At 39.5% G+C, this 25,380-nt stretch overlaps 1 protein-coding gene across 9 annotated transcripts in view; it reads right to left on the bottom strand.

Annotated features, from left to right (window-relative positions):
* arhgef9a (Cdc42 guanine nucleotide exchange factor (GEF) 9a) overlaps nt 1–25,380 on the bottom strand; it is an 89,544-nt gene that overhangs the window by 42,624 nt on the left and 21,540 nt on the right. The window contains exon 1 of one of the 9 annotated variants that reach the window (XM_035432390.1): nt 6,654–6,866. The exons of 5 other annotated variants lie outside the window; for them this stretch is intronic. Coding sequence is in view for 2 of the 4 variants with exons in the window: in XM_035432386.1 (XP_035288277.1) it covers nt 6,621–6,641 (21 nt within the window). In the remaining 2 variants the exon portion in view is untranslated. Of the gene's footprint in view, nt 1–6,152; nt 6,476–6,563; nt 6,867–25,380 lie in introns of those variants that run through there. 3 more of the 9 variants (XM_035432386.1, XM_035432389.1, XM_035432387.1) reach the window with 3 other exon arrangements.

Genomic DNA, 25,380 nt, shown 5'->3' on the forward strand with positions numbered 1-25,380 from the left:
ACTCCGCACTGCTGGAGTTGGCGTTGGAGCACCATATATGGTCTGCAGGAACAGAATCACTGGGAAGTTCATTGGAAAAAGCCCATTTCTCACAAGTGGCCCCCGCTTGATACATTTAGGACGGATTTAGTTCCGTCCTGCAGTGCTTTACTTCGCACATCACCGGGACAACAGCTCACTGCTGCTTCACTTCGATCCGCAACACTCTAAGCCTGTGAGTTACCCTGCGCTGTTTCAGATGAAATGTCTTTCAGTCAAGCTAGGCCATTGTCTGGCTCACACATAAACAGACAAACACCAGCATGCCCCCCATAGTTTATGTACATCTGGTGCTGGAGGGCCGGCAGGCAGCACTGGACCTGGGGCCTGATTTGGTTGTCACATCAGAACTCTCCAAAATTTAGAATGAAATGTTTGCATTTTTATTTGCAGTGGCTGGCATGTTTAGTTGCAGGACATTAAAAACGTGGAACAGGCTTAACCTATATCCCAATAACTATCGTAATAACTTTTATAAATTACTGTACCTAAAGAACAAGATAGGAGAAGCACATTTCTCTACACGTTCTGTACCGAGAGGAGCGAATCATCTAAAACTTTTGCCATTAAATAAATATATCCTTGCCGTTTTTAACAAAGGCACAGCCTTCATGCTGTAATAAGTTCAGCGTGGCCAAACTGTGAGGGCAAATGGAACACACACAGAACTTCAGGAAGTGAACTTTCCCTGCATGATACCTCCGACTATTTATCTCTGCTGCTGCTTCTGAAGCTCGCTGGCATCTTCTACAAAGCGCCCGAGTACAAACACCATCGCAACACGTCACCCGACTTCAAACCCACCTAATCCAGACAGGCCCTGAGAAGGAAATATAAATACCAATAAGCTCAACTAGTACTAATAGCAGGCTCTTAGATCTCGGGTGAACATTTCTGTAATATAGCTTACTTAAATTTTCATGAAAAAGGCTAAGGCAGTTGATGCTAAAAGTACTTTGGCTGTACATGTAAACCTTTTCTGTAATCCAACTTGTTAATTATGCAAGCTATAACAAATCATTTAAAATTAGCATTTCACTTAAGCGTTTAGAACATTTCTGAAGCCGATCATTGTTAAATTGTTTTGTTTGAACTAGTAATACATTCAAAGTCCTCACATAAGCATATTATTTACAATATCTATGCACCATTATGATGGAAACAAAATGCAAGTATTCCAAAAGGGAGTAGCTCAACTTTTCTTGTGTTCCATAATTTAAAATTGAAGTCAAATATGGCCAATATAGTCAATCTAGTACAACTGTGTGTATAAACAACACAAAACTATGGGACATACATCAGAAGTACCACTATATGTTCAAAACTTTAAAAATCTGCTGTAAAATAATAAAACAGTGCTGTTCACCAGCAATAATGTAATATACAGGGTATTTCATGCATTGAAATGTCTTAGGCGGGCCGCCTAAGTGTTTTTTCAAGCCAACTATAGGAGTAATTGCACAAAAACCAGTAAAACAATTAGAAACGGTCTGTGTATGTATTGGTACAATTCAGTCTTGAAAGATACTGCATTTAAAATGTTTAAAGTTTTGACTGCTTTGAAGATGACCTAACATTAAGAGATGCACAGCTGTTTCTGTATTACAGTATAATGACTATCTCTGCTCATTCCAGTTCGTATTACTGTACACTACATTCAGGCATTTTGCAGATGCTCTTATCCAGAGAAACTTTCACAGCTTTTTGGACACAATCCATTTATAGAGCTGGATATTTTACGGAACCAATTCCAGTTAAGTACCTTGCTCAGAGCGGTGCCTTACTTGGTAATCAAACCTGCAACTTCTGGGCCCACTTCTCAAACCATTACACTGCACTGCCAGTATACTCTTTTTTAAGTGTGTCCATACAGAGACAGTTCATGTGAACAATACCCTCTGTTTATGTGAACTCCAGTATTTTCATTTATTCTCAGATGGCGGAAGCAGCTCCTTTCCCCCTGAGTTCGGGCTGCATATTCTAAACCACACGTACCAGCTGCATCAGTAAGGGGATCAAACGACCCGAGAAGCTCTCATTTCATGTTTTGGATAAGGCCGCTTCAGGAACTTAAGATTACACGAAACACTTTGACATTTACAGCCGTGGCATAATTGTAAAATTATCTTAGAACATCAGAGCATCTTTGAGCTCTACTGCTCAGAACTCTACCCTGTCTATCAATGAAATGAACCACTGTAATTTTAACATGGCGAACCATGGAGGAACCTCAGTGTACTCTGAAACAAGACCAGGTCAAAACCTAATATATGGCTGGACCTCTCCGGCCGACCAAAGGTGTAACTTCAGAACTCGGCCGACCAATGGTGTAACTCCATCACTCAGCCACTCAGTCAGTCACAGACATTTGCGTTTGTAGGGCTGGCCCCGCTGTTGCGGTCCAGCCAAAAAAGCCAGTGACCATATTATATATGTTACATATAGGCCTATATGAAACAAACCACCCCAAAACTTTTAAAGCTATTCTAATGACATTATTTTGCTCCACATTCATTGATAGCTGTTGGCTTAAATGATTTAATCACAAGATGCTACAATACCAACATTTCATAATCAAAAACTATACTGATCTTTGGAAAAAAACGGAAGCCTATGATTTCTGTACCTAGCCTGCACTAACATGAGCACTATTTTTTTTTTTTTGGTTCTGTTCAAAATGAGGTTTTTCACTTCTAACAGAAAATGAAAAGTAGACCTAGCAGAGCTGGGCCACTGTCTTTGTCTAATGTTGAATCAAAGGAAACAAGACAATACGAATGGTTTTAAAATATCAGAAGAATGAATCCACCCAAGTGACGCTGACACAAAGCTGGGGCAAACAGGAGTCAAGAAGCAAAAAGATCAGAGACAATCACCATCCTGAAGAAGATTTGAAACAAGGGCCTCTTTTAACATCAAAGTTGCCTGTATTTAACTTTAAATAACAAATCATGCTCTTTATATTCCATTAAATCGTTAAAAAAATAAAAAAATAAAAAATTTAATTGTGCAACAAACTAAAAATACCATTTGTTTAAATTTGCCTTAAAATGAACATCAAAGGGCTTTGCAGTTGAAGTGAATATCTGTAGCACATGGGCTGACACACACAGTACCTAATTGCTACAATTGATAATGCATTTCATTTTCCTTAAACTACCATTTAGGATGGCATTAATGGCCAAAATTCCATTACAGCTGCACAGCTCAGGTGTTAATAGGGGAATCACTCAACACCTCCTGTCTGGTAAGGACATCATTAAGACATTGTGCCATGCACAGACAGTTCAAAATGCTAAAGACTGAATGAATTCAGAGACATCCCACACAAACTCCAGCAATGCACACACTGTAGTTCGCTTGTGGCAAAATGGAATATGTTAGACCCCCAACACCGTGAATTCACACTGTGAAGTTCACTTCGCCATCTCACTACAGAGAAGACAAGCAAGGTAAATCCAAACCAGGTGTCAAGGAAGTGCAGAAATCTTCATCAGCAAACTCCAGTACTCAGTAAGTCATCCACCGTGACGTTACCCGACGTCAAAACATAATGTATGCTGTGAAAGTCAAATGCTTCCTTCATAGTCATATCCTATGGAAAATGTAGGGCAGTCTGTTCTGTCCTTGATCATATGTGCTTGCCTTCCAGCCATGTTAAGGGAAAGATATTTAGCACCGAAGACCTTTTGTCTCCTTTCTTAATCTTACTGTTCCGACATCATTCATATTTCCCCGCACACGGACTGCCTTGCAGTCGCACCGCTGAGCGAGATAGATTAATGAACATGTTACATAATCAGAGGCTATTGAACTGCATCCTCACTGGAGTCTTTTCTAACTGAGAACCGGCGCTCACATGCACATGCCCAAAAGCACAGGAACGCATCGCCTAAAATCTTGCATTTAAACATTCATTCCTGCTTCATCGGCTTGTTTACACAATAAGAGGCAAAGCATAAATGCGCTGTGTTCATGATGCATTATAAACTGTCACATTCCATAGTACCAAAGCAGTATGATTGGTTTCTGATTAATAATGTATTATTTCAAGCAACAGTTTTCTGTTTGCCTTAAAAGCACACAACACACGCATTCAACAATTTATGAGCAGTGCAAACACACTTAGAACATGCAGAACATAAATAAATAATAGACAAGGAGTAATATCTAGGAGTAACCAAACCTAGATATATGGCATGCAACTACAGTAAAATTATATGTATAAATAGATATGATACATGGCCTATATTGGCAATCGGTTCTAACATCTATACAGCAAAAGTCTTAATTCAACTCTAAAATAATGCACACAAGTCCAATAGGGACCACATGTACACTATACGAGGTCATTTAACGCTGAACATTTTACTGTGTAAGTAACAAAATTGGCTTCTTTAAATTACAGAAAATGGCGTGGGACCATCATAAATGGATTGATATGCCTTCCCAAAATACACACGGGTGTTCTGCACTTCCACATTGCTTCTGAAATAGCTTATTTGTTACTAAAACTGAATCCATATGCATGCTCCAATATAAAAAAGGCTATTTTTAGTATCACATGCTTCCCCATGTGAAATCATCATCCACATTAATTATGCACACCTCTGTTTTACTATGACAACGTGCACTTCCCGTGCGCAATCCCTAGGAACAGCCATGAGATTTCAATTTGTTCAATTTGACGGGAAATTTTAAGAACTGCGATTAATCACTTCATTCGGTTTACTGCATCGCAAAAAAAACGTCACTGGAAAGAAATTCCATTGACCCTACCTTGCAACTGGTACAGGATATACAGAAATAATCTTGCTGCGATGCCTCTCGTATGCAAATTAAATCCTTAAAACAATTGTATGAAGACAACGCTTTAAAAGGGAGGTGGAGTAACAAACGAACGCTAGGCTAAAGTCTCACACAGAAGGCAAGCAACGGGAAATGTATTGTGAATTACAAACACGAGTAACTGCACAGTAAAATGTCCAGTGTTAATTAAACTCTAACAGATAACATTTGGTCCAGAGTGGAACCAAATGTTATCTGTTAGAGTTGAATAAACACTGGACATTTTACTGTGTGCCAGGTCTGACAGAAAAGTACAAAATATGGCCAGATAAATAAAGTGAAAAAGACAAATGGGGTTCCGATAACTATCTTTAAAAGCAGGCTGTTTCAAGTAGTGCTGGCTGTTTCCTATTTTAAAAAAGACAGCTTCAGTCGTAGACAGCCAAAGTAAACTATATGATCACATTTCGGTCAAGCTTTTTACAGTAATTAGAGAAACGACAGGATGCTCAATCTTCCAATTATCTTCCAACACTTAAGGAATGTCTCATTATGCTACAGTAAAATGCAAAAACATTTATGTAAAAACATTCTAAAGGAAGAAAGCAATCCTCTACAAATGTAAATAAGATACATGAACCTGCTAATGAGTACCCACTAGTGCATGGATCGTGCCCAGACTACACGGAAACACATATACTACGACGATAGCGGTCTAACCTGAAATGTCCAGATACTTGCATATAGACTATGATAAACATATTCGATATAAAAAGGTGTTTCGTGAAAACAACGAAATAAAACCCGTTATTATAGTTATGTATTCGATGATGTTTCACAATATGGAAAGATGGTAGCATGCGTTATGTTTGCTGTCATCATAAAAAATACAAGCTTATCAATTAGAATGCAGATGCCACACCGTGAGTGTGAATTCGATAAATGTCAGTGAAATCAATAACCCGAACCCTCCGAAATATAATGAGGCTATTATATGGCCAGGATCCGAATCAATTGGCAAGGATAATATCCAATCAAGCCATTACGCCATTAAATAAACTGTGCTGTGTCTAGACAACTTGCAATTCGCACACTCAGAATCGTCCATTGCAAATCTACATAAAATTAATTTACAACACGGAAGGGGGAGAACGATAATGAAAGAAAAGGACTAGATAAAAATAAAAGGTGGATCCTAAATCACAAACTGATCCTAAAATATCTAACCAAGAACAACAACTGCCACCACCAACATCATCAGCTACGCTTACATTCATTCAAAAGACAAGACATGGACAAAATATTTAGGGATAGATATAATATACCAGCGTCATTCATATCACTGTGTAGCCATGTTGGAGCGCCGAGTGTCCCTCGCTCTGTGTGTACGCGCACTCGCTGCCTTCATTCCACAGTATATTTGCTGTATGTAGGCTACCTCAGCGCGGACGGGCAAACAGACGCTCAAGAGTATCTCCATTAACGAGTACCCAAGATGAACATTAAAAGGACGTTCACAAGGACCAGCACCACGATCACTGTAAACACAACCACCGTTTGTACGTCCAAGGTCATGGTGCAATGCAGGAAGCTGTAATATTCAAGATGTTGAGGAGGGAGGTTGTTTTCTGTAGTCAACCTAGGTTCTGTGAAACTCCATGCATCCATTCTAATAATAAAAGGGAAAAAAGACAATAACACCAATAGCCTCTGTTCTTATAAGCTTGTCTTCTTACTCTTTCTTATCGTAGCTCATTTGTAAATCTCGCCAACAGAAGCATCATCATCCTCACCATCATCATCCTCATCATCATCAGAGTCAGTACCGTTAATGTCTCTTCTGGTCAAAACACGACGTCTGACGGCTTCCCTCGCGCGGTAGATACGCTACTGTAGCTATGTAGCACTTTTCTGACGCTGGCGTAAGAGACTGAAAGACTGGTGCTGCTGCAACTCGCAGTATGAAGCAGTGAACGGTATCCAAGGCGGCCCTTCTTGCATGCTAATCAGCAACCAGCAGCAAGGCAGCGAAGGGACATAGCAATCAATCAAATAAAAGAGGGGGAGCCTTTACGGTACGGTGTATATTTAGCCATTTAGTCGAAATCCCAAACCAACTCAAAACCCTTCACTCATAAATCAGACATGGTCGTTACAAAGCGCTGCACGCGTGTTTTGAGCTTATACATCAACACTACATATATTAGCTTCCTAAGACATTCAATAACTTTGTCTTAAACATTGCTGTAAAATAATATTTGTAGTTTATAATAATAATGGACAAACGGCGCCATTTCTTCATTCTCCCTTACTGGTATTAAAGTATGTGGTTGTCAATAACTGTTTTAATACTAACCCTCAACAAGCAAAACTTGATCATCAAATGCAATTATCTGCTACTATCATCTTCCCGAATTCATCTGGAATTCCAGTCACGTTCCGTGAGCCATGCACATTTTCCACTCAAAGCGGAACAAATCAGTACATTTCGCCGTGTACAACTGAACCCTGCCGTTTCATTTTCCCTCTAGTTTTGTTTTTCTCTCTTGTTCTTCAGTCTGTGAACCTGTCACTTCTGCTCCGCCTGAGTTGCGAGGTCCTGCGCTCTGAGTTTTCCTGACACTGCCGCTGCTCTCTGTAGTACTGCCTCGGGTCCCACATGCGTAATGAGTGGAGAGCTTTGCGTGTATGTGTGTGTCCAAACGTGACGACCTGAGAACACATACATGTATTCATGCATGTATTGCGTAAATGTATCTTTAGCAATGTCATATTGATGGAGGTCAAGTACATTAACACACATGCTGAATCATCCTTGCTCTTCTGTCATTTGACTGGGTTAAAACATATTTGTGTATTATGTAATCTGCAATTATGCAATAAACACCCAATATTACTGCCGGTCTACATTGGTCATCCCTCCGTTTGCCTGCTAGCAATAAATCAAGTCCCTGTCACTACAATGCCTTTAGTAGTTTAACCTAAATGTCATTTTCCAAGCGAAGAAACAGTATGCTGGTGTGTATTAAAGGTATAATTTAAGTATGCAAAACTGTTAAGTGTACTTATACCTTTCGTACTTAAAATACATTTAAAATGTAGTTCTTAAAAGTATACTTCCAATTATAATTATAGTGGTATTTTAATGTACTTATGAAAAGTATACTTTATTTTCATCCCTGGATACCATACTACTAATATACTATTTGAAAGTCTACTTTAAAGGCATACTATGCAGGATTTCTTATCTTGCTTTACTCCTGGGTTTACAATCAAATACATCTCCTCCTCCGTTCTCAACTCTACCTATAACCAAGAAGACGAAGCTAATGCACCAACAAAACGACTAGATATTTTGCTCTGGCTAGCAATGTCGGGAGCTTGATAACATTGTATTTCAGAATGTTGGAATCACATCTCTTTCAAAAATACAACAATAGCTCACGCTACACAATCGAACGCGTTTGCGACTCGCAAATGACAAAATCTTTCACGACAGGGATCCTGAAACTCGGTTGTCTCGCAAATACACGCCAGAGGGGACTGTTTTTTTTCTTGCACTCATTTTGTCAAAAACAGAGGACAAAATGCAAAAAAACATGGAAGAGACAATGGTTGGGGAGAAACGGACACCAAATATTATCTGTTCAGAGAGACCTGGAGGTAAAATAAAGCCCAAATAATTGCACAATGAAAATTAAGCTAGCTATCCTGTGCGTGTTCAAACTGTCCTGAGAAGGACGTACTTGTGCTTTCGTTTTTGTTACAAGTTCCTAACAAACATTTATGTATGAGATTATTAGCAGTCCCTGAACCACCCACATGTAACAAGTGAAAATCCAGGCAAAATTTGTTTAGTGTTAGTCCAGAATTAGAATGAGGAATTTCCATAATGAGGCCTACAGTGTCTGCAGAATGGTCTTACGGTGACACAAGGCTCTTGCCTTTAGGCTAGTACAGAGTGGTGCTCCATTTGCTGAGACACCATCTGCCCTCCTGTGAAAAATCTCACATAGCTCCCAAACTCTGACTAGAGAACATACAAGACTCTCGTTTGAACGTGAATACAAATTCTACTAATAAATCATTACAGAGAATGACCATCCAAAAAAAAAACCTATTAGCCTGTTTCTCAAGATTAAATAAAGGGGTTCCTTGAGCAGTTTCACAGCGTCCCACTAGGAAACCTTAAGCCTAACCCCCCCCCCCCCCCCCCCCCCCATTAAAAAAAGAGTAGCCTACATTTTTAGTACACTTTTTGGAAATACAATGCAATAATGAGCAATAGTGACCCAAAGATCTTCTCAATAACTTAAAGAAGAGTGCTATTCACCACCATATGTTAAATAAAAAACTACAGGTTTCCATGAAGAGGCAAACTATTATAACTATTATATTAGGGAACTGTGCTCAATTGTCCTTCCCTCTGCATATTGTAAGACACTGGCATATTGACATCTGAAATTCTACATGTAAAATGAAAAGCAAAAATTTCAAATTGATCCATAAATATTTATTTAAAAAATGACTTTGCAGATGTCACATCTCTTAGAAAGAACACTGGAGACTTTGAAGAACATGGTCACCGGTGATGTAGTGTTAGCTGGTATTATCCAATTCTGAAATGTTTTCTGTACTGAATACAGTATTTTCCTTTTCGTTGTTAATTAGGTCCTGTAAATAATATTTCAAATTGCATTGCTAATTGGAAAATGTAAATGTTCACTCAGAAATCAAACTTGCATCTCCACAATGCATCTCCTGCTGCGATTTAGCTAGCCTGCTCGCCACAATAATTATGACTGAGCAGGTGAATGCAGTTGGATTTACACCACCTTCAACAAAAGTCCCACCCACGATGACTGTTTGGCAGACATTTTTAGAGGACAAAAATTTAAGTGGGACTGTTATGTGGTTTGAGCTTTGGCTGCAAACAGAAGCCATGTGATTTGTTTGTGCAATCTGGATATGCTTTAAAATTTTGAACAGACATACTTTTTTTGGTACATAAAAAAAAAAATCCACACTGATTATTAATTTACTTTTTGGCAAAAAAAAAACTATTTATATTTTAAGAATTCTCTTTTTCATTTTCAGTATGGCAGGGCTAATTTATGAAAACGAATGCCGTTGAATGAAGTTTCTATTTGCGTGATTGCGAGATGATTCACATTGCTGACGGGATGCTAAGAATGATATTTATACATGCAGATTAATTTTAATACCATGTTTGCCTTAAAGCACAATCTAGTTTAATAGTGCTATTTTCATATGCTCATTCCCGTATTTCCCTGTCATTTTATTATGTCTTAAGAAACTCAAAGTATCAGCCTTTTGTACTGCAACCACATGAGAAAAAATGCAACTAAAATTTATACGAGCAGAAAGCTCTCATTTGCATATCATCCTGTACGCGATAATTATTTTAAAAAGCTCTGCTGACAACTGAGTCATCAAGAATGGTCATGCGCAAATAAGGCTTAAACCATCACAAGCACCAAATGTGCATCAAGCCTCAGCCCTCAGACAGGAACTCCCTATTAGCATAGGTTTCATGCGAGCTTGACTGATGACTTTATATGGCTTCAAACAGAATGCACAATGTTTATTGATTCTCTGTCTTCGGAGCAAAATAAGAACCGCAAGCCATTTCCCTGCTCTATTAATTAATAAATCAAACTACTGCCATTATATCCAGCAAATGCAACAACAGTTTGGTTAGCTGAATTTGTTAAGAATCCAAAGCTACTGATTTTGTAGCACATTTCTTTAGCTGGGGGAAATAAATCTAAGTAAAATCTCTATTATACCTATGCTTGTATTTTCCACAATGGTGGTCAATAAATGTGAATTAGGTGCTTTCATTGCGAATGAATGTTTCTGTGAAAAAAATAAAAATTTGATGATAATGTGGAATGAAAGAAACCAATCTGTTTTTTTTTTTTTCCAGTCTTACCATGGTACCATGGAAACAATATAGGTAGCTTACATTAGAGAATCATCAAATCAGAGCTATGTACTGTTGAAAAATATTCTATTCTGGTTTTGTACAAGGCAACCCACACACCTTATTTAAGATGAGATGCTAATTTCAGAAGAAGATTGGTAACTAATTGTTTTTTAAATATAAATGAATTAATCATGCTCTTGTGAACCACTGAAATAAAACAAGTACATAGTTTATTTGCATGTACCTGAGGTACCAAGCTGAAGCTGTTTCAACATCTTGAAAAACCTGGGAAAGAAAATGAGTGTTGGGCTAAAAATGGAACAGTGGAGTGGTTCCATTTCATTCATCTCACACAAGGGTCAGTCTCCAAGATACTCAGACCCTCAATTATATCTTTCTTATAAATGACACTGCTTCGCATAATACCGAGTGCACCCTGGATTAAATTTTTAAAATTTATTTCTTGATATTGGATAGTCCGGCACACGCTTTTCTACAACTAACTCCATTGGGTATGTCCAACCACGCTTAGCTCCACCAAAAGTAAATTTATCTGATCAGTAACATAGTCCTGCATAAGAATGTGAACGAAACACACTTCTGATGACTAGCTGTCTGAAACGGGCAATTACAGACAGATCGCTTTTGTAACCGTTTGATGTCGGATATCGCCAATAAAAAACGCCACTACTTGAATCAGTGAAGATGACAAGATTCGAAGGTTTAAAAGGAAAAACAAGCGTTTCTATATGTTTTTCCATAATGATTGTGTGCTTCTTTGCTCCCTGCACAGGTTAACACATACTAACCCAATCTTCAATGAAGTGGCAAGTTATTGTTACGTAAGACTGAGTAGTTAGTGCTGTCCGCACATAGATGGTTATCACAACATTGTCGGACTTGGATAGAATGGTAGGATGAAAAGTGCATTTCCATTAATATCAAACTGCACGTCAAAGGGGAGGACAGATACTTAGTCTTTTTCTTCCTTGTTATTATTTTTTCTAAACTGCCTTTTTATGTTAATATATAATACTTGCTTAAGAATTTTCTATTTCAGTCTTCAACCTTCACATTATATGAGACACTTGAATATGGAACAACTTGCATTCTTTACAACACACCATCTATACAGCTGGATGAAATACTTCAGAAATTCAGGTTAAGTTCCAGTTCCCTAACCATTATGCCACACTACCATTTTCACAAAGAAGTGCTCACCCCTGAGAAGCAAAATTAGCACACAGGAATGACTGAACGTCCAACAGAAAATTGGGCTGGATCTATATACAGTTTGCCAATAGATGGCAGTGTTACAAAAAGAGCATTTGTTTTCATTTACACCTAGGAAGACCTGAAATGATGCTGAATGCATCTGCAAGTACATCTAAGACATTCATCACAATGCAATAATTGTTCACTCACAGGCTTTCTCCAGTTATTTCCTAGCAATCACTGTTTGGTCAATGCCTAATGGGTTAGCCTTTACACGCACACACACCAAGGGGCTGTTGGATCAATTTTTGTTCCTGTGAAATAGTAAAAATGAGCATGGCACATGGCACAAAAAATCCCAGTTCCAATCCTATTTAGCTGTGAGCACTACCTCCATAAGACATTTGTGAAATAATCATAATTATAATTATAATAATCACCCTACTAAACCAAAACATGGATATTAAAGTTTCAGATTCTTTTAATCATCTCCCACTGCTATTGCACAGCCCCAAACCCATTTTCATTTACGTAACTTAATCCCAAATTGACACAAATCTCTTGACTTTTCCCACACTGTTTATTTCAACACCCACATATGGCTCTATTTCATACTGAATAAAATGACAATAGTCCAGTTGCTAGGTTTCCAGTTCATGGTAGATGAGACAAGTTGACAAAAAGTTTGTTTCGACTGTGTAATACATTATGAAAATTAACAGTATGGAACAGGCCTTAGAAACAGCCAACAAATTTCCCATCAGACACCATGTTGACATAGCTCATCTATTAACTGCGTTTGATCGGATACTGTCCAATAAAATGGAAAAATCCAAAGCAGAGGACAGAGACAACTTTTGTTCTGAACTGCTCTATAAAGTACAGTATATTAAACGTTCCTAGATAAATTATCAGTTTTTTGTGCAAGCATCATGATAATCCTGTGCAAAATCTGCTGATGGATGTGTGACAGGTAGAAAGCATGTTTCCAATTTATGAAAATTAATATATTAACTCACAATTTCCAAAAGGACAAGGGACTGACAGGAAGCCTATCGAAGAATGCTAAAAGCAGCAAAGCTATTGGAGCATTTTAAAAATGGCAAACCTCTGCAAGTTCACCAGGTGACGGCTGTTCTAAAACATCTCAGTCCAGACAGCTGGGGCCTACTTCTCCAGGTGAAGGAGAACCATAAGACAGTGACTGTTTCAAAGAAACAATGAGACAGGGTGACTATTTCTGTTCGAGATCCAGCTTTCACACAGTTCCTTCTCTCTGACTGCCACCTTTTTCTGTGGTAGCACTGGGCAGTGAACAGAAAGCCGTACGTCTCTGCGCATTCCAACAGCCCTGGAGTTCAGCCAGGTTCTAATTGTCCCAGGAGGCTTTGGCTAAGAAAAGATTACAAGGCTGTTACTCCCTCACTGTAAATGAGTCCCTATTTGCAGCCCAAGCTTCGGTAATGGGAGGTGAGGGCTTCTCCACCCATTTCCTCTCTGCATAGCATCGTCCCCGAATTTTTCTTTTGTTCCAGTTTTGTCTTCTCCTTGGCCACTCTGGCTTCCCACTTCCTGTGTGAGAGGTCAGAGGTCATGAAGCCTGTTTGAAATAGCTAAACATAGCATGTGGAACGCTTCCTGGATGCAATACTCTGCTATTGTCCAAGAATGCTGTTTATCCCACTATTCCTTTTGCTTCTCCATTTATGTTTTACAATTTCACAGAATTATGTTCATGGTGGCAGTTTGAATCAAAGTGTATTCTCTGTGTCCACACCATTTGAATAAGCTTAATGTCACGCACTATATGAATTTGTGAATAATATATTATGTTGAACAATTAATGGGGTATCAACTGCCAACGGGAAAAAAAACAGTTTCCAAAAATGCCACATTCTGTCTACTTTTTATACTTGTAGGGTGACTAAAGCACTGCCTTAATGTCAGTGATGACAGTACTCATATTTATTTGATGGCTGCAGGTGATGGTTTTCATTAATGTGGCATGGGGCTTGAAAGTTTACAGTGTATATAACATTCAGTTCAGCTTTAATTTATGCACACAGCAAAATGTTCAGACAGAAAAAATGTCTTGGAAATGTTAAATGGTTAAATGGGCAGACACTGTGTTGGTGAACATCTTAGTTCTTTTAGTGTGATGAAAATCATGACTGAGGGTAGGCCGGACATTTTGCAGTTTTGTGAGATTTAAAACTGAAACCAAAAACATCTCAAAATGGACATCCTCCAAATCCATCTGATGAGACTGCCTGCGTCTTTCCAGCGCATTAAGGAGATCTGTTTCTTTCATTCAGCCCTGACTTTGATGTTGAGACATAATTAGCTTGATTGGTGATTATATAATACCACATGGATACAAGAATCTGTGTGCACTTGCCACCATGATACCTCACTGCCTCTCAATATGGCACCTGCCATAGATACTGTATCTAAAGGGAACTGTCTGCCACATTGTACAACTAAATCAGAAATGATAAAGGAACAGAGAAGTATAATCCCCACTCTTCCTCTCTAGGTACAGCATATTGAGGATGGTGTATTTGGGTCTCACTTTGGTAACAAATACAGCTGTGCTAATGACGGCTCATTCTGGAGTTCAATAACATGCCTATCGGCATATTTGGACATATGCCTTAGTGCTGTATAAGTCACCATTAAATTTTTTTTGCTCTTTGAGAAATAATACGGAGATATTCAGAAGCCTACTGCTCATTACTCCAAGCTATATAACTTCAATCTAAGTGTACCTGGACAAGGATCCCATTCCCATGTGCTACTATTCATTCGCAACTTTGATTGTAAACAGCTATACGCTACTGTCCATTGTTCAATCTAAAATAGCTTGTGGTCCTTGGATTTTTGGTGGGTGTAGTTACATTTTTGCTGGTGCTCTTAACTTTTGGAGTTTGGGAGCACCAGTGCTAGTATGTAAAAAAGTTAATTTTGAGCACCGATGAAACTGACCGAACCCTTCCTGTTTCCTTGATATAGCCTATATAATAGATTCTCATATGCTTATGAACAACTACTGCCATTAATTACACTAATTACACTTCTGCAAGACTCGCTGCAATGACAAAGATACTATGACAAATCCCCACACATAATGAGACAGAAAACTATTCAACCACCAAGTTACTTTCAGTTGCACTGCATAGAGCAAAATGTAACTGGACAGACTACAAATGCAATGATGAGATTCGATACCTATTTGGGGAGGAAATTATTCATAGAGGCATCAACTTCAGCAGGCCGATGCATATCCAGTGTTTGTAGTCTCAAATGTCATATTGTCTAGATGAAAGCCAGAAAATGTTAGACTTGAATTGATATGAGGCAGGTGCCAAAGCTTCAGCTTGACTCTAAAGGTGACCTTTTTATTCATTTATTTCCTTCTTTCTGTCAGTGTGCATTAACATTCAGAATATGGCAGCAGAAGACATGCACTTGTATACTAATCAGAACTGACTTGCAGTATGATTTTTATTTTTTGAGCAGGTGCATGTGTTGCTAAGTATGACGTGTCGTTAGATTAAGGACATTCCTGATGACTCAATTTCAGAATATTTAGAAAAATATTATTGGCAGGGACTTGATGATAGAATCCCTCGAAATGGCAGGTTGTCCCCAGATGAGGAACAAGCACAGTGCAGCATTAGCTCTAAAAGAGAGACATCCTGCCATAGCTCTTAGTCACCAGTCATCAGAAAATCATGATTAATGCACTCATGTAGAAAATAAGAATCTGTCCAGCACTTATGAGAAGTTCAAGTTCTGCACTAGCTGTCTCTTGGAGCTACACACTCCCCTTTCCCATTAAGAATCACTGCACTTCATTCCCTGATCTTTGCACTGGTGTTTTATTAGTTTTCCTATTTATTTATTATGTATTTATCCAGGTGAGTCCCAATAAGATATACATTTTCTTTAGAGATCCCTGGCCAAGAGCTTACACAGTTGGTACTGTAAGTAACTATGAAGAAAAGTGTCTGTTAAATGGCAGTTTTGAAGTCTTGTCTTTTTTTCAAGACGTTTTCTCCAGGATTTTTATTTTTTCAGGAAGAATGGCCAGCCAGGCTTCTGTTCCTATTAGAGGTTAGCTTTTAAAAACCCTACCATTGCTACTCAGGTTATCGACTATTATACATTTATTATTACACAAATGTGTACAAATATATTCAGTTATTATACCAGTAATACTACAGTCTGCATATTGGGAGTATTTACTATGGAATTATAAAAGGTGTAGGGTTTGTAAATATGACTTGTTTGGCTGGATGTACATTATGAATGAAAGGGCCTGGTGTAGTCAACAAAATGCTTTCTTCACAGTTCATTTTGAAACACAAACTGACTTTGTCAAGAAAACACAATTAATTCCATGCTCCTGCCAGCCATGCTGTTTTCACAGAACCAAATTTTCTTTTGCAGGCACACTGTGATATGCAGTCAATTCAAAGTGTGCACTTAATTCATCTGCAAACACTCTGCCTGCCAGCCCTGCTTTTCACAATGAAGCCCACTAGGTGAGCTGACCAGTTATTGCATCAGTGATGTTAACCTAGTAGGTCAGTGCACCTGTGTGAGGGGGCAATCCTGCAGACTCAATCTCCTCCTCTTGGCTGATGGTACAGCCATTACATTACAGGCATTTAGCAGACGCTCTTATCCAGAGTGACTTACACTACGTTTAAAAAAAATAATAAAAATTTAACATGCATCCAAGTACAGTATACCGCTGGACGTATACTGAAGCAATGCAGGTTAAGTACCTTGCTTAAGGGTACAACAGCAGTGTCCTACTGGGGAATCGAACCTGCGACCTTTAGGTTACAAGACCAACTCCTTACCCATTATACTACACTGCCGCCCAGCCAGATACACGTGAGCACACAGACCCACCGGGCACGGTCGGAGTTGGCCCTCGTTCCACTAAAAAGAGCACGGGTGCATGCATGCTAAACACCAGCGACGTAGCGGGATGAGCCTACCCAGCTGTCCCAGAGTTACAGCACTTTCAGCTGCCACCGAATAATCTGGCATGCAACAGCTATTCCTGTGGAATGATAACTCTTCATATTTAATGTTTCGCCTGAAGTTAAAAATAAATTGCAAATCATCCATCTTCCAGATGCATCTTTTTTTTCCGGCAAATCATTTCTTTCCATAAAAAGCAACACCGAGTATCTCAGAAGATGAGAAGCATACCTGGGCTGTGTGAATGGAAAGCTCTTAACAAGTAGTCATAAATAATGTTACTAGTAGAGAAATCAAAAATATCATACAGCACCATTCACTTACAAGAGAATAAATAATGTATCCTATAGATGGCAATGCTTTTTCTAGGTTTTATGCTACAGAGGGAAGAACTTCTAGCCATAAACTAAAAATAGAAATAGACTGAATATCTTCAGCACATATCACACTATACCATCTTCCGTCCACTGTGGCTTTTAATGTCACTGTATACACACTCAGATAAAGGCATTGTGGTTTTAGTGGTATGTCCATCACTGACACTCTTCATGCAATAATTATAATTGTGTGCATATCATAAATTAGGGGTGCCACACTTTTCTGCCTTGCAATCTACTTTTCTAAATCTAACTATTTTTTTTTAAAGTAAATCCATTTTTATTAGGCTAAGTGATCTACCAACCAGTATAATGGCAATATTGGTTCGCATTGGGTTGGGTGGAGGGGATTGACAGAACCAACATTAGTCATTGACAAGCGATTTCCTAACAACCTACCGGTAAATTTCTCCCATCAATTACTCAGACCGGACATTACAAACCGATAGCTTGCTTACCAAACTAGCATAGATAAATAGCAAACTGACTGTAGCTTTTCACTGTCGTATCTACACTCAAAGTTAGAGCAACTAGCTTAACTACATTTTCCAGTAGCCTACTGTGTAGTTTAACTATTTCCAAAGTCAAGCATAATCGTACCTGTATTGGCATAAAAGTAAAATCATCAGACCAATGCCTTATGTGGGCAAATAAAAATATTAGTTTTAGATTTACACAATTATCCGTGAGATACTGAAAGAAAAATTCTGCACCTAAAATGGACTAGATTTATTGTCTCCATCACAACTGTTCTTCCCCAACAGAGGCATCACCACCATGAAACCATCACCATGTCATAACGCCAAGAAGGTTATGCAATGACCTCCATCCGTCCGTTTGTCCGTCCATCCATGACAGGCATATTTGAAAAATGGCCAGATTGCCATGAAATTTGCTGCCAACATTTCATGTTCCCAAGAGGAAGAAACCCATTCATTTTGGTTACCCAATTTTGGTTACCCCTTTCCTCCAGTGCCACCATCAGGTAACGGAGGAGAGTCCGTTGTGAATTGAGAGGTCTGCACTCAACCGAGTGCATTCATTCCCATTTTAAATTGAAATTACCGCTTAAAAGCCCTTCTGAAACAATAAGCTGTAAAGCACTGGCTACATTCTAGTGGTTACCTTTTAATTTTCTTATTGGTTTCAAATTCTGCGGTTTTTCATTTTAAAAGGACTCATCTAAGTGTAACATTTTCATGTCTCACACAATATTAGGTTCAGAATGTAATGATATTGAGCAAAGATTTTATACAGGAGCATTTTCTTCTTAGAATTATGAGCACCCTGCTGCTCACTGGACGAGAGATCTTTGAGTAAAACGCTGAAACTCTGATCAGTAATTAATGATGTAATCAACAGAATGGCTTTTATCATCGGTGCGCAGGTGAAAACGGGCAGGAACCGCATGTCATTAAAATAGGGGAAAAACCCCCCTGGCAGACTCAAACAGCGCTCCTGCAGCAAGAGGCTGACACACTTCACGCAGGGGTTTATTTTTAGACCTTTCTGCGCTGGGGAAGATGAGAGGATCCAGCTGCCTGCGCCGTGCGTCACCTCCATTTTCAGAACAGAGGGGAAGGAGCTCTCCGAGTCTTAAAAAGATCACTCACTCTCCGGAGTATTAAATATGGATTTGGCTGTCACCGGACTGAAATGGCCACTGTATGAAAGCCCGCCCACTCGTGTCTCAACTTGAGTTTCGGCCATTTTTTTTCCCCCAAACGCAACTCTACCTTTCTCCCAGAAACTAAAATATGAACCAGCCTCTGCACTGCACGCATTTCCCTGCGTGACCCTCAGAGGGCACTTTACTTGAGTTTCAGTGTCGTGTATAGAACTGTGCGAGCGTGTGTGTGCGCGTGTGTGCGTATTATGTGTCATTGTGGATGTGAGTGTGCAGGCATATCATCTGTTACTGTATGTGTGTGTGTGCGGATCACGTTTCACTGTCTGTGTGCATGTGCATGTGTGTGCATGCATGTGAGTGTATGTGTGTGCATGTGTGTCCATAGAAATGTTTGTGGACATATCATACGTTACTGTGTGTATGTGTCCGTATCATGTGTTAGCATGCATCTGCATCAGTTATACCAGTGAACAGTGTACAGCTCTATGGTAATATAGCAGTGGACTGAATGTTTGGTAGAAAGCAGAATTCCCATCAGTGCGTCGTGACTGAATTCTCACTGTGGACGCGCCACACATTGCAGCAGCACTGCATCACTCTCCTCTGACAGTATCTCTATTATCTTTACAAGCGTTTCTTGCCCAAAGTTAATAGCGGATGGATGCAGAATGGTGGAGCAGCAGCGGATAGTTTTCATTACGGAATAGCAGGTCCTGACCTGTGAACAGTCCTTGACCGGATTAGTCCTTCAGCTTCATAGACTTTCAGCAGATATGCTACACTAAAAATATATCCTTAAAATTCTTAAACATTAATTCTTGAAACAATTCTGAAATTAATGACTGGAATGAATAAATAAAAAAATAAAGACTTGCTATGATACTAAAGATCCGCTGTGATATTTTTAGGTCACTTGATAAGAGGCTCATAAACCTTCATTATTGCTTTCATGAAGCATCCATTATCAACCTATCATCCAATAGCCATCAGTCTGTTAGCAGTTCATTTAAAGAAATTAAACGTAACCACTTGAGAAATTATGCAGGATTAGTCCATGAGAAATTTGTATTATTCCTAACCTTTTAAATGGACTTTATTTCTAATGGACTTTTGTACGAATTAGACCAGAATAGTATATTTACCTGGAGTATGCGAACAGGTGAAACATTAATATTCATGGGACTCTTTAATATTTATAGGACTTATGGTGCTGCAAAATCTCTACTTCCATCTTCTCAATAATTGCCCATGTAAAACATTTCCTCATAGAGTGAGGCACTATGACCTTTCAGCCATTTTAAAGGTTAACTCACTACATGCATTAGTGAGATGAACCATAAGTCATGAGTTCATCTGTGCCCAAAAGAGCCCTTGGCTCTGTTTATCAACTTTTGATTCACCGGAATTTTATCATTGAGAAATGGTACAGTCTTACTGGCTTTCCTGTCAGTTAAATCTCGTATAAAAAGGCTGCAGCGTTGCAGTGGTATTCTTCCATGTGTTTGGGGATCATTTTGGTTGTCACAACAAATCAAATTGCAGAATCACACGACTGAATCACATACTTTCCAAAAAGGATCTTAGTCTGAAAAGGAGCACGAAACCATCATGCATATATGCCTGTTTTCAAGTCTAAGCAGCAAGAAGAACTCTGAGGTGTGCACACTGTGAAAAGTGTAACAGCACTCTGGGGTGTGCTCGTTGTGAAAAGTGCAACAGCACTCTGGGGTGTGCACGCTGCATGACTGCACACTGCTACAAGAGCAGGTCGACAAGCAGAAAATGAGTCTTTGGCCCACGGCTGGCTCTCGCAGCCACATACACTTGTCAGATCTCTGAGCTGAATGACTAATTCCGGATTCTTCCCGCGACCCCGGCCGGGCCCGGACCGGGGCGTACAAATGTCACCCGCACCAGGGGTCAAACCAGCAGCAGATGTGTTCTCTGAATCAGGTCCCCGGAGCACGCGGCGCTCGCAGCTCTCCGACAGACGCCCCGCGGCGCCGACATTTAAACAGCTCCCTCAAAGACGCCGCGAGGAGAAGCCGAGGATGTTCACCCCCGCGCGCGCCAGGCGGGTTTCTCTATCGGCGGGAGGAAAGCCCGACCAACGCGTGCCGCGGCGGTACGGCGGTCTCAGCGGCCGGACAGAAAAAAACTAACCGATTTCCTTCTTTAAAAAAAGGGAAAGAAAGGCAGGTAGCGCGGTGCACGCGCGGCGCTAAGAATAGAATGCGTCGTGACAACTCCGAGTTTGTGGGAATAAAGCTGCGCGTATGGAAGCTGCAGCTGGGGGAGGCGTTTTAATGCACTGCGGTGTAGACTCAGGGGCAGAGACTCGGGGAAGACCCCATAGATTTTTTTTTTTTTTTTTTTAATTATCAAACCAGAGTTTTTATTTTGACTTGAGAAAATATAATTTTATGTAGCGCAGTATCAAAACAGAAACAAAACCCAGAACCTCAGGGCGAAGTCTGTGATAGAGTAGGACCTGCTAGACACAAAATGGCAACGGGGTCCAAGTTCATGTCCCAGTTACATTTAATTAGGGAGTAACTTGAACCTTTCTGCCATAGTGGATATGAGAAAGGGGCATGGATAGGTAGAATAAGGCGCAAGTATCCACAGGCAATAGGACGTATACCCTGACACGTGTAAATATGACTTCTTTTCTCTGTTCCTTAGTCAGCAGGACTCACTGTATGAGAAATCACATCCGGCCCCCAATGCAAGAATCATGTTTTTCTGTAAACATGAAACAACAGAGAATAGCAGTGTGTTCCAAGACTGAATCGATGAAGCTTTGGCACAGAATATCAGCATGGGATCGCAGAACTGGCACACGCCTACTCAAAAACTACACACTAAAGTCCTTTCTGCAGGAGCAGCCGAGGGAGTCTCCAGTCCACCCAGAACAGATATGACATCACAAATGACGCAAATAAGCTCTTGAGGTATCCTTTCAAATTCCATAATGTAATCTTCCCAGCATGCAGCTCCAGCAGACCTGTTTCCAACCATAATCTGTTCATTTAGTATCCCACACTAACACACACAGTCACTCATAAAAGCATATAGTCTCTGCGACATTTCTTAAACATTTCTTAAATTCTGATCTATTTTTGATCCCTGCTTTATTTAAATGACAGCCTGTCATATATTGAGCTCTCTGTCTAATCAATTTACCTTCCTCCCAGTGGAACCTTTCTTTAATGAAAATGATAACTGATAGCCTGTGTAAAATTTACACTGTAAATGAACAACATAAAGAACATCCAATGCAGACAAAAATGGGGGAAGATTCTGTTTTATAGATGCCACATGAATGATTATTAATCTCCGCATTTTTTGAAATTTAAAATTTGGAAAATGCTTCTTGTGCGATACATTGTTTAGTTTACATTGTGGCCACCCATACCTTATCAGATATGAGGCTGAAGAAAGAAAAAACTGTAAATGAGCACAGCAAACATTATATCCTGCAGCTATAACTGCATTAACATGAAAATTGAAGGTGAAAATTGTAACATAAGAGACAGGCATAAAACTACCGCCACTTAAAGTCACTGGTGTTTACTGTTGTAGGTGCTCAAAGAGTCATTATAAAACCTGCACTATGCTCTTTTAACTCATTGCGGTTATTAAAGACCCGATGGCATTTTTAAAGAGTAGTGATGTTAATCTCAGTGACATTCAGAATGTTAAATGCAAAAATGCTTTCTTTATTTGAAAAATGCCATGTGAAAATGACTCTTGCCCTAATTCCCAGTGAACTGAATAATGGTAATGAAAAAGGGAAAAAAGGTAGTGAAGAAAAAATATGAAAGCATGCAGCCGACAGCTACAATGCACATCATTTGCCATGGCCGCATTTTGGCAAACACAACATTTGTCCGAAGATTTCTCTATTCATGCTTCTAGGAGAAATTAAGTAGGCTATACAAATTCCATAAATTCAAAAATGCTTTCTTGATGCCCTGCTTCTCATGGAAACAGTGACAGCCAATCACAGTCCATCAATGATACCACAAACTGGAAAAAACCACAAATCACAGCACCTCACTAAGCTGAATGTTTCTGATATTCTTTTAGCACTGCTAGTTCAACTGCGCAGGCCACACAAGCACTTGAGCAGTGCAGAGCAGCGAGGTCAGCCCGCCCTGTAACGTGATCGGAGACCAGTTGCAACCGGAGCCTCCTATCGACAGGTCGGTTGTACGCGGCTATTAGCGTATCGCACCTTCACAACCGCCGCCGGCACCCGTCAGTGGCCACGCAAAACTTGGACTCATTTCCAGCGGGTGGGTTCACCTGAGGTGTTCTGACGCCATCTCTTTCTGTTGCGTCGGCTAACGTTGCCAAAACGCTGGCTGCTTGCGCGCTTTCATCCCAGTGTAGCTTCCTGCTTGTGACCTATTATGTTTAATCTCTCTCACATCCTACACAGGACTGCATTTATTTCCTTTTGTACACCGCTGTGGACGTCTTACGCCAAGCAGCGATTTGCACAGAAGAAGAAATCGCTTTATCCCAGCCGAGGCGACAGAGCCGGGCTTTTGTTTTTTTTCCATACTTTGTGGGCTGTACTGCATGCAGTACTTTCAATGTACAAGCGCAATGTGTACAACGACAAAGAAAACACATTTTGTGACTCCTGCTCTAAAACCTATGGTTTTTTTCTCATCGGGATCCATCTCCAAAGTATTTTTTTGGGGACTCGCACAGTAAGTTTGGCTCAAAAAACTACAGGGCCCATATCAAGTATGGTAATGGTACCAAATGTTTGGTGATGGCAAAGGGTCATAGACTTGGTGCAGTTATTGCATTTAAGGGCTATATAATCAAATACCTTATTACTTTGATTTACTTTTACAGTAAATTCACCCATTAACTTAATTGTGCACACAAAAACAGCTGTTTCTGTAAAATGGTAAAACATGTAAATACCATTAAATAAAAGCTGACTGTTTGTACATTTGTTTCATCAAAAGTTTATCTTTTAATCTGAAATCCAAATGCCATAAGTATATAGCAAAAATAACAAATTCCAGTCTACTGTTACCAAACTTATGGAGGTTTATTTGCACATAAAATGAATATTCGAAAAAAGAGCCAAACATATTAGATACATTTAGTATACCCTCCTCTGCTGCTTTGAGAGGTTGTTGGCTCAGATCAGTGGGTGGATGAAAAGTGTCTTCCACATGGAAGCACAGGACGAGGCAGGGAGACCCCTGTTGACTTCTGGAAAGCATATTTCCAAAGATCTTAAATGCCATGTTTCAGTACTTTCCTAGTGCATCTTTGAAGGTGACATTCACTGGGCCAGTCCGAACTTCAGGGTTTTGCTGCTAGTCTGATCTTTTCTACACTGAAGTAGAACACAGACCACAACACACAAACGTTTTTTGCTAAGTATCAAACATGAATAATTCAGTAAGGCTTAGCAGGAGATTTGAAGGGGAATGATCTAGAAGCACGGTGCATTGAAGCACTAATCTAAGTTTAAAAAGTGTGCATTTTTCAAAACACAAAATAACTACTGTCCTATAACTCAATTACACAGCATATTCAATTATACACTACATTATAAAGTGTTGAAAGGAAGTCAGGAGACTATAGCTCAAATGCACCACACCTTTAAAAACCTATACAGATAAAACATTGATACAATAACGCATAAGAAGACTATAATCCAAATTTGCAGTAAAAGCAGTCTTTTGAAATCTAAAATTAGTTATCATTTCACTTTGCAATAAAATGAGAAAGATAAATAGGATGTCCACATTAGTGAAAGCAATAATTTAATGTACCTCTACTAACCAAGAACAAAAGCCATTATGCACTCAAGTCAACAGTAGGTACTTGTGCTGCTATGTGCTTTTAGCTACTTCTGATGAAAATTCTGAAAAAAATAGTGAATCCTTTCACATTTTTCCAAATAATTTTGAGTCAGCAGCCAGCAAGATACAGCATGCTAATACAGTGTGCTCCACAATATAGCTAGCCAGAGCAAAATATTTTGTTGTTCTGTTAGAGCATTAATCCGCTAATGCACTAACAAAACAACAAAATATTTTGTTCTGACTAGCTATATCGGTAGCTTAATAACATTGTATTGCAGACTGTTGGAATCCTGTCTCTTTCAAACATACAGCAATAGCTGCATTCATACCATTGACAGTATATAAATGGACAATGGGATGCCACTCTTTTCAATGGGTGAGATGAGAGACAGATCATATCACTTCGTAATCAGCCTCTCGTGCAATGGATACTGGGAATGAACAAGACTGCTCAGGTGCCAAGTCTCCAGTTTGTGATGCAAAAATATGTACTCCTTGAATTAGCTGCACCGCAGAATTAGTTAGATCACAGCATCG

Source organism: Anguilla anguilla, chromosome 9 (genome assembly GCF_013347855.1).
Source record: "Anguilla anguilla isolate fAngAng1 chromosome 9, fAngAng1.pri, whole genome shotgun sequence".
Taxonomy (NCBI): Eukaryota; Metazoa; Chordata; class Actinopteri; order Anguilliformes; family Anguillidae; genus Anguilla; species Anguilla anguilla.